At 43.3% G+C, this 10,423-nt stretch overlaps 1 protein-coding gene across 1 annotated transcript in view; it reads left to right on the top strand.

Moving 5' to 3' along the window:
- Positions 1-225: 225 nt before the first annotated feature.
- The window catches only part of SLC5A8 (solute carrier family 5 member 8), a 30,274-nt gene continuing 20,076 nt past the window's right edge, over positions 226-10,423 (top strand). Inside the window, exons 1-6 of the mRNA XM_024217670.1 lie at positions 226-573; positions 4,110-4,175; positions 7,570-7,621; positions 8,281-8,348; positions 8,768-8,922; positions 9,087-9,227. Of these exons, the coding sequence (XP_024073438.1) occupies positions 235-573; positions 4,110-4,175; positions 7,570-7,621; positions 8,281-8,348; positions 8,768-8,922; positions 9,087-9,227 (821 nt within the window). The 5' untranslated portion in view covers positions 226-234. The remainder of the gene's footprint in view (positions 574-4,109; positions 4,176-7,569; positions 7,622-8,280; positions 8,349-8,767; positions 8,923-9,086; positions 9,228-10,423) is intronic.

Raw genomic sequence — 10,423 nt, 5'->3', positions numbered from 1 at the left:
TCACAGAGAGCAGGGGCGCAAAGCCGAGCGCAGGGAGTGGGGCGCGCGGAGCCGGGCACAGGGCGCACTGAGTGCTGGGCGCGCAGAGTCGGCACGGAGCGCGCAGGGAGCGGGGCGCGCAGATCGAGAATCGCTGGTTGCCGGCCATAGCCCAGAGTAGCAACCCCCGGAGCGGGCCTCCCCTCCAGAGTTAAACACAACCCCTCGGCTGCGAGCGCCCTTGAGGCTCGGGCGATGAGCATCGGGCACTTCACCGTGTGGGACTATGTGGTGTTCGGGGCCATGCTGCTGGTCTCCGCGGTCATCGGCGTGTACTACGCCTTCGCGGGCGGCGGCCAGCAGACCTCCAAAGACTTCCTGATGGGCGGCCGCAGCATGAGCGCCCTGCCCGTGGCGCTGTCCCTCACCGCCAGCTTCATGTCGGCGGTCACCGTGCTGGGCACCCCGGCGGAGATCTACCTCTACGGGGCCATATTCTGCATCTTCGCCATCACCTACTTCCTGGTGGTGGTCATCAGCGCCGAAGTCTTCCTGCCCGTCTTCTACAGGCTGGGGATCACCAGCACCTACGAGGTAAGCGGGGCTGCCCCCTCTCCCCCTTAGGGAGCACTAGCCCCATTCAGCATCCTCTCTGTGTCCTCCATACCGACCCCCTATGCCTCTGTGTCTCTCAGGAGCGTCCCCTAGGTGGCCTTGCCTCTCTACTAGCCCGCCCCTTCCAATTGATATTTCCCCCTTGCAGAGGCCATGGCATGTCTCTCCACCACCCCTAAGATCTCCCCTCTCAATAGACTCATTCCATATGGGTTTGCTCCTGGAGATTGTTAGCCCTCCAGATTTTCAATCCAAACTGTGGATTTATTTTTGCACAGATTGGTTGGCGACTTGGAATAAATAATAAAACACAAAGAAAAGCCCTCTAAAATAGAAGCTGAAACTCCCATTCCTGGGTGCCTGCCTCAGCTTAAGTTCCTAAATCCATGTTGAGGCACAAAGGCCCAATCCAGCAGAGCATTTGGACACCCATATGAATAGTCAAGCATATGAACAGTCTTACTGATTTCATTGGGACTTCCTCTTGCATTTACAGATAAATAGGTCTCTGGATCAGGGCCCTAAATAGCAGTGACTGGATTTTCCATAGTACTTATACAATGAGATCTGCAAGTGCTCAGCATGTGTGAAAGTCAGGCCACTTCTTTACCTAGGTGCCAAAATATGGCTTTAGAAAATTAGGGCTTGATTTTCCACTGCACCCCAGCCCAGTGAGGTAAAGCTGCCATGGGGCAATTTTAAGTTAGGCCTCTGGCATAAAGTCCCTGAGGGATCTAGCATCCATGGGGAACTGGGAGTCTTGTTGACATCAACCCTTCACTCTTCCTGCGTCTTGCCTATTCTTACACCAAGCAGTGAAGTTTCTGCACAGGAGGCGGAAGAACAGCCTCTATTAGATTCTCTCCAACATAGGGGGAGTTCTCCAGTACAAATCTCTAGCTGCCTCAAATTGACTTTGCACCACATACGTTTTGGGCCCTTACTTCTGACTAGACACTAACTCCTGAAAAAGACCAGTAAAAAATGCAGTATTATTATAGTGCAGCCATTAAGTTCATGCCCCGCACTGATAGTACGAGCAGACTACCATAGTGCAAACACTTCTTTTTGTTCACCGAAGAGTTAAACTCTGCCTCTCTGTGTGCATCCATTCAAAATTCAAGTGATGTTTAACCAATTGCAAAGACTCAAAGACGAATGCGAACTCTTTGAAATAATGAGATATTTGTATCTGCGTTGATTGATCAGATTGGCGGGTAAAGGAGATCTCCTTTTCCCAACTGTACATGGATGTTTCTGTTAAGACAAGGGAATGAAATTTCAGGGTAAACAGTCAAATGAAGCCAAGATTGACTGTCAGTTGAGGGTCTTGAGTCTTAGCCGACACTGTAGGCAGAAGGTTGTGGTTCATGCTTAGGGCCCTACTGTCGTCAGATGTCACCCGTGTGGTGCTCTACTGTGCAAAATGTTGATAACAGTCGGCTGTGTGCGTGTGTTCCCTCTGTGTGCTGCCCCAGCTCTGTGCAGATAGCTGACACAGCAAACCCCGACAGAACCCCCAATGACCACAGACTCCGATAAGGTACGAAGGCACCCGGCCAGGTTTATTGCCAAACGAAACACAGTAATAGTTTCCCGCAGACTCTACAGGACATACTACGAATATGTGCCCCCTGACAATGGACCGTCTCAGTCAGTGGTGGGACTCTCCACTGCCCCTTAGGCTGGACCAAGACAACTCCTCAGGGGTGAATTCTTATACACAGGTACAGACAAGTTACACATCACTCCTGATGTATTGAGGTACAACCCCTCTACATAGTAAGGTGCCGCCTATCACCCTGTACATGTTGGTTCGAACAAAACAACTCTATTAATCATGTTATCCTTTAGGACCATGTCTTCCTTGTTGTCTGTGTGGAATGTGCTAGTCCTGGACTGTTCTGGTACCATCCTGGCACATGTTTATATTACTAGTGCTTAGTGCTCAGGTATGTGTATAATTGCAGCATCAGCCTGCTTCTTGCCAGCTTCTGTGAGCATGACCTGCCTCTGGCTCACAGCTTAACTTTGCTTTATGTTAGCAAAGTCTTGACCATTACTTTAGCTCAGGCCTTAGGTCTCATACCGGGCCTCTGATACAAGGGTTTATGTTTCAGGGCCTCACCTTACCACACCTACCAAATTCACAGCCATCAAAAACGCAACATGGAACATGAAATCTGGTCTCCCCCCATGAAATCTGGTCTTTTGTGTGCTTTTACCCTATACTATACCAATTTCATGGGGGAGACCAGAATTTCTCAAATTGGGGGTCCTGACTCAAAAGGGAGTTGCAGGGGGTCACAAGGTTATTTTAGGGGGGATCGTGGTATTGCCACCCTTACTTCTGTGCTGCCTTCAGAGCTGGGTGGCCGGAGACAGCGGCTGTTGGCCAGGCACCCAGCTCTGAAGGCAGCACCCCACCAGCATCTGGCAAAAGTAAAGGTGGCAATGCCATACCATGCCACCTTACTTCTGCACTGCTGCCTTCAGAGCTGGGTGGCCTGAGAATGGCGGCTGCTGCCTGAGGGCCCAGCTCTGCAGGCAGCAGCGCAGAAGTGAGGGTGGCAATACCATACCATGCTCCTGGCCAACAGCCGCTGCTCTCTGGCCACCACATTCTGAAGGCAGCGCCACTGCCAGCAGCAGCACAGAAGTAAGGGTAGCAGTACCACAACCCCCCCTACAATAACCTTGCGATCCCACCACCACTCCTTTTTGGGGTAGGACCCCTACAATTACATCACCATGAAATTTCAGATTTAAATAGCTGAAATCATGAAATTTACTATTTTTAAAATCCTATGACCATGAAATTGACCAAAATGGACTATGAATTTGGTAGGGCCCTATTCATGCTGTATAAGATCTGGGTATTATTATTATTATTCATTTATTATTATACACCATCCCAAATTGGGTTTATGTATAATGCTAACAGACAGTGAATGCCTCAGGCAAGTGCTGTTGGTGGTTTTACAGTAGCAGGAGATCCAGATTTAGATGACCTAGTTAAACTGAAAGCCTTCTGCCCATCTCAAGCAGCTGTTCTGGTGCAAATAAAAATCTTGGCAGTTTTCAAAGAGGGTGGAGATAACTCTTTCTTCCTCCTCACAATAAAAAAGTTATATTCACTCACAACTAGTTAGGATTGTAGCTAAAGGCATAACAACTGCTGGATTTTGTCCAGTCACAATGTACAACTATCGTCTGTAAAGTGCTTTAAGACACCTGTGCTAGAAAGCGCTACATATATATGACCAAACTCTTCTATGTACTCCATCTTGTACTGACTAGGTAAATATTTAGCTTCTCTCAGGTTTAACTAAATGACAGTGATGTCTGCAGAAAACAAGATCAGGTTGACCATGAGAGCTGACAATCATTCATGTGAATATAAAAACTGTTACTTCTGCTGAACAGTAGTATCTTTTCTTACAGGAGATTTCTTAATACCATTTCTATAAATGTATATTTTTGACATTAAAGTTGTTTATTCACCTCTTTTGCAGTATTTGGAGCTTCGATTTAATAAATATCTGCGTCTTTGTGGGACAATCCTCTTCATTATACAAACGGCAAGTAAACCTCAAACAGGTTCTTTGATCTTTAATAGCCTTTAGCATTACTTCAGTGTGGTGTAACTGGTAGTCACGTGAAAGTGGTTGCTAAGTTTATTGTGAAATGTCAGAAATTGACATGAAAGAAAGAGACAAGGAAGTTCTTCATACTACCTAGTAATATGTGCATATAATCATAGATTCTTAGGGTTGAAAGGGACCTCAGGAGGTCATCTAGTCCAACCCCCTGCTCAAAGCAGGACCAATCCCCAACTAAATCCCCAAATGGTCCCCTCAAAGATTGAACTCACAACCCTGGGTTTAGCAGGCCAATGCTCAAACCACTGAGCTATAGTAATGAAGAGCATACGCTGTCCAGCACTGCTCTTTGTTCCCTGCCCAGAGGATCCTTGAGTAACCTGAGTATCTAGGGAATGTTGAACTAAACACACATTGCAATGCTAGCTGGCTGCTTGCTACTTGGCACTGGTACTTGTCCCTCCCTGTAAAGCAATACAAACCCCTCAGAGATATAGAAAGCACTAGGAGAATAGTGGAACACCAATATATTTAAATACTGATATCATCTCACCCTAAAATAATATTCACTAAGAAACTGAAGTCTAAAAGTGGGACAAGCTATTCATAAACCACAGAGAAAAATAGTTCAATACATATTAGAAACATGTCCAAGAAAATATGTATTTCTCTGTGCTAAAGCTTATATCTGAAACTGTCTGGATCATTAACAGGAAGATTTTTAAAAAATAGTATTTTACCGTTTTGCTGGTATAATTTTATTGGTCCTATAGCCATTGGTGTGTCATTTTTTCTTAATATAGGAACACAACCTAAATAAAATGAAGAAGTTGAAAGATTAGATCTTGATTCTTCTTTTAATTTAAACAAAATCTGATAATGATTGTGGCAAGAACACATTTTGTCTGGGATGCCAGAAAGCAGATGGGAAAACATTCACTGCATATTAGAAAGCTATTTTTCTATGCTGACGCACTGAAAAAGTTTGCTGTACCATGCCAAGCTGACAGTCGGCCAGGTACTCTATAATTTGTGAAGGCTACAAGTTAGGTGTAGCTTGGTCAGAAAACAGGTGTAAGTGACAAAACAGTGTAGCTTGCACTGATAGAGCATTCTCTGTGGAGCTAGATCCTGAGCTGTGGGGGGGATATACTCAGCACACCTCAGGAAGAGCATAGAGGGGAAAGGTGGCTTTAAGCCACCTTTGCGTTTCCCCAATCTGGGAGTGTGTCTGGCCCTTAACATAATTTACAGCAGCCTATATGTTAAACCTGGATGCCCACAGTTTCAAGGGGCCATTCTGGCACCTGAAGATTGCCGGAGTGTAGGGATACCCTGACCAGGCCCCCTTTCACCAGGAGAAGGGGGCACTGGTGGAGGTGACAGTGGAAAGGGGATGGCATAGGAGTTGCTATGGCAGCCCTATGGTCACCAGAGGATTCCCCAACATAGGGGGAATCCTCTGCAGCCCTGTTTTAGCTGAGTTTATGACTTCTTTGTGCTACTGGAACAGTGTGAAGCAGCCTTATCTGGGCCAAAAATCTGGCCCAAAGTACACAAAACAGTTGTAAATGGTACCAGTTTGGAATTCTGTGGGGAAAGAGCAAATTCAGCTGATGGTTTAACAAGGTGCTGTCCCCACCAAGGTCAATAAGAATATTATCGGTATAAACCACTGGAGGCTGGATATACGATGGTACAAGTTAAAGGAGCCGGGGAGTGGCTTTATTTTCCCCTTTGTTAGTTGCTTGTTGTGTTACAGGCCAAGAGGACTGTAGGAGGGAGTGTATGTTATACGTGTAAGTTTGCACATTTGCTGAATTCCAAGTAACTGCAGGTTATTATACTTTACCACTTACACATGAGTCAGAGTCTGATCTCACACCAGTGTAAATCAGGAGGAACTTAGCTGAAGTCAGTAGATTTAAATCCCATAAAATAGGTGTAAATGAATGCAGAATCAACTCCTCAATGTGTAACTTACCCCACTGCTGATGTTGTTGTTGAATTTGGTCCAGAGACTTCCATGGAAGTTGCACCTGTTTATTCCAAGCTACATCTCTGTGTTTGGCCTTGTGGAGTTACACCAAGCTGACAGCTGGAGGGTTGTGTTTTTTTTTTGAAAAATCTCCTTCCTCTGAAGCAGCAGGGGTGACTATGGCTGCAGATGAGACATTGGATGGGGATGGCTAGGGCTCTGAGGTGGCACCAAGTGTTTTCCCTCGCAGGTGATTGGCTGGCTGGTTCTTGCTCACATGCTCAGGGTATAATTGATTGCCATATGTGGGGTTGAGAAGGGATTTTTCCCCAGGTCAGATGGGCAGTGACCTTTTGTTTTTGTTTTTGTTTTGTTTTTTGTCTTCCTCTGCAGCATATGGGTACAGGTCACTTGCCTGGATTATCTGGGTAGATCTCACTTACTAATTTCTCTGCCATTATGGGGGCCTCAGGCACTGGTGCACCTGGGTCCCTCCTATTCTCTGCTTGTGGCACATCACAGTCTAGTCTCTTGTGGGCTGTAATACCTTGGTCTAATCTCAGTGGTTGGGTTTAGTGTGCAGGTTCTGAGTGCTGTTGGTGGCCTGTGATATACAGGAGGTCAGACTAGGTGATCTAGTGGTCCTTGTGGTCTTATACTCCGTGACTCTAAGACCAAGGCTGAATTTGACCCAACAGTTAAAAGGCAAACAGGATTTAAAAAGAAATAAATCAAACTACTATAGGTGGTATCAGTACTGAGTGTCCCATTATGATAATAATCATAAGGGAAAAGATTTGTTTGTCTATATCTCTTTCCGGTGAGGGATGCAAAATCAGACCTGCTCACAACCCTGTATGTGCATGTCATTCTCCAATATCAGCAGCGTACAGTGGCTGTAAACCCTAATTACTTCACCGGAATGACTAATGGCATAGCTCTAGTCCCGGTTAATCTGAGTTATATTTGCATATTGAGTGCCATTAACATTGCAAGAGATTTCTTGGCAAAGTACTTGCCTGCCTCAGCATTTTTTCCTCTTTCCGCAGGTTTCTGCAGTATGGCATTTGTATGTGATGACTGCATTTTTTAAACAATATGATACTTTGTAGAAAAGCCAGGAAAAGTTGAAGAGGGCCTGGGTATTTAAGAGCCATTGTACAGTAGTGTTCATTTTAGGAACAGTGTACCGTGAAGAATGCAATACTAGGTAGCCTCTGACTTTTTCCTTATAAATGATAGGAATTATTACTTAATACTGCACAGTACTGGTGATATAGACTCTATGTATACCTATAGATACATTTCCCTATGTGTACTATAAGTGAATTAGTTTAAGTAGGTATAGAACAAGTTACTTTTCATTTGATTTAGTATTTCTTTTATCCTCCTTAGATTTTATACACTGGAATTGTTATTTATGCTCCAGCTCTGGCACTGAATCAAGGTAAAAGGAAAATATGCTAATTATTTTACATTTTACAAGGTAGTTTGTTTTATTTTTTTTTTCAATACATAAAACTATTAAGTTTTTAAGACAGACATCAACATAAGTAACTATGGGCCCAATTAAGAAGTCTTCCTAAGCTCCTGTTGACTTTTTGCCTAAATGAAGACTTCAGCATTGGTCCGGTAGTTGTGACAGATTTTATAAGAGATTGAAGACTTGGGGACAAATTCAACTCTCAGTTACCCTGACTTGAATGGGACTCCCTTACTGTCTACCTGCACAAATCCCATTGTGTTGAAGTCAATGAGATAACTCATGGGCTTGAAACGTTGGGATATAGTCTTAGTTGTTAAAATTTTAATTAAAGGGAAATTAGTCCTTAGATGCAAAAATATTTCTAATTGCTCAGCAGTTTGTAAAGTCTATCACAACTGTTGTTATGAGCTGGTTATATTCTTAGTCTGTCAAAGTCACTTGGTTTTAGTGCACAAATCATTTCAGTGCTATTGTTATTATTTTCTACTTTTCCATTTAAAATAGTTCTAATCTTTTTTTTTTCAGGCAATCAGACCAACCAATAAATCTGTTTGAATGTTAAGGGATTTACTTTTTTTCAAAAACAGTCTTTGCAGTTGTACATTTTCCCTCTTTTTCAGTCACAGGATTTGACTTGTGGGGTGCAGTGATCGCAACTGGAATAGTCTGTACATTCTATTGCACACTGGTACGTTGGCAGTTCATTTTAAAGAACCCCTCTTCTTTTAACTGCTTAGTTAAAATACAGAACTGTAGCATACAAATATTGAGTTTAAACTTGAATGAAGACAGAGGGCCAGGTCATCCTCTCCCCTGCTCCAAATTGCATATGGAAAACACATTCTGCCTATGGATCTGCCCACTCCCACGTGGAAAGGGCTGTGGTCATCTCAGTAGCACTGTTCTCTACTCTCCCAGGTAGAGACTGGCCAGGCTGGGGGCAGGAGTGTTTGGGGCTCAGAGAAACAGATCACCTCACCCTGCCCTTCCCAGGGGATTTTCCGCAGGTGGGGATGAGCTGGCCCATAAATTTGAACTTGCTAAATTTATAATTGCATCTTAATTTCATGCTTCTACTATACATTGAATGTGCTTTTCCTCACGCAGGGTGGTCTAAAGGCAGTAGTCTGGACAGATGTGTTCCAGGTTGGAATCATGGTAGCTGGATTTTCATCTGTAATTATACGTGCTGTGGTGGTTCAAGAGGGAATCGGACGCATTCTAAACGATTCCTACCATGGAGGAAGATTAAACTTCTGGGAGTAAGTTTGTAAATACTTAGGCTAAAACATGACCAGCTTAAACAATCTTAAAGGTATTAAACTGCATCCACACGGGTTTACAATTGAATTAACTCTACTGGGGCAGAGAGAGAAGCACCATTTTTGTCCATATTCTGAGTCTGTTATTTTTTTCTCCCATTTAGCTTTAATCCCAACCCCTTGCAAAGACATACCTTCTGGACAATTATCATAGGTGGGACCTTCACCTGGACTGGCATATACGGGGTCAACCAATCTCAAGTTCAGAGATACATTGCCTGCAAAACAAGTTTCCAAGCAAAATTGTAAGCCTGCATGCGGTAAATGTAATTCTTCAGTGCCTGCCTTTAGTCACTATTTGTTCTTCATAAAGGGAGATTTTTAAATGAATGCTTTAAATTTATATAAAACGTGTTCATGAAAGGTAGTAACAACCTGTACTTTCTGCTTTGTGAACAAGGACAAAAGCAAATTGGAAGAATAAATGCCAGGATTTATAAGTTATGTGCCCAACTGTTTTATGATGCTGGTGTTCATGCACACAAATAGTTGTATTAAGTTCATTTGCAACCTAGAGACCAAATTGTATAGTTGTTATTTGTGCAAAGCGTCTAATAACACCAGATCCTGGCTTGGTACTATATTAAACTTATGTCTGTACTGGGCTATCTTGATTATCACTTCAAAAGGTTTTTTCTCTTACTTAATTGGCCTCTCAGAGTTGGTAAGACAACTCCCACCTTTTCATGCTCTCCGTATGTGTGTATATATATCTCCTCAATATATGTTCCATTCTATGCATCTGAAGAAGTGGGCTGTAGCCCACGAAAGCTTATGCTCAAATAAATTTGTTAGTCTCTAAGGTGCCACAAGCACTCCTGTTCTTATATTAAACTTAAATCAGTGAATGGGAGTTGTACCAGAATAAATATTAAAGGATTCAATCATAAAGCTACTGAAATTGATTGTCCAATGATAAAATTGCTGAAGAATCACGTTCTTTGTTTTCAGAATAGTTAGTGACCTGTCCTGAAGCTGTAAGCAGCTGGATACTGGCGATCAGTAAGCTTTCTCTAGAGATTTACTTATGTGAGAAATGTATGAAAAATAAAAATGCATTCCCCATAATACAATGCCATAAGGTATAGGAAGGGACAGTATTTTGGAGGTTTAATATTTTAAAAATGTGGGCAAAATAATTGAAACAATTTTCTTTCCCCTCCTGGTGAGAGCTATATTTTTAGAATTAAAATGTTTAAGGCTAACGCAGTGAGAAAAGCTAGTTTTGTAGTCAGTCATATTTATGTCAGGAATGAGTTGATATGCATCATCATTGTGTCTCCAAAGCCTCTTCCTTGGTCATGCTGCTTTGTTCAGAAGGTCAGCCTTTACACAGACAGAAGGCGCATCTCACTTCTATAATGGATTGCTCACGTATGGGAAAGAGCTTCATGCGTCATGCCTGTATTGCATGTCATTGATGTTGACTCTTCCAAGCATC

Source organism: Terrapene carolina, unplaced genomic scaffold, assembly GCF_002925995.2.
Source record: "Terrapene carolina triunguis isolate 2854851 unplaced genomic scaffold, T_m_triunguis-2.0 Scaffold68, whole genome shotgun sequence".
NCBI classification, from domain to species: Eukaryota; Metazoa; Chordata; order Testudines; family Emydidae; genus Terrapene; species Terrapene triunguis.
Note: the sequence above shows the minus strand (reverse complement) of the source record. Positions and strands in the feature narration are given on the sequence as shown.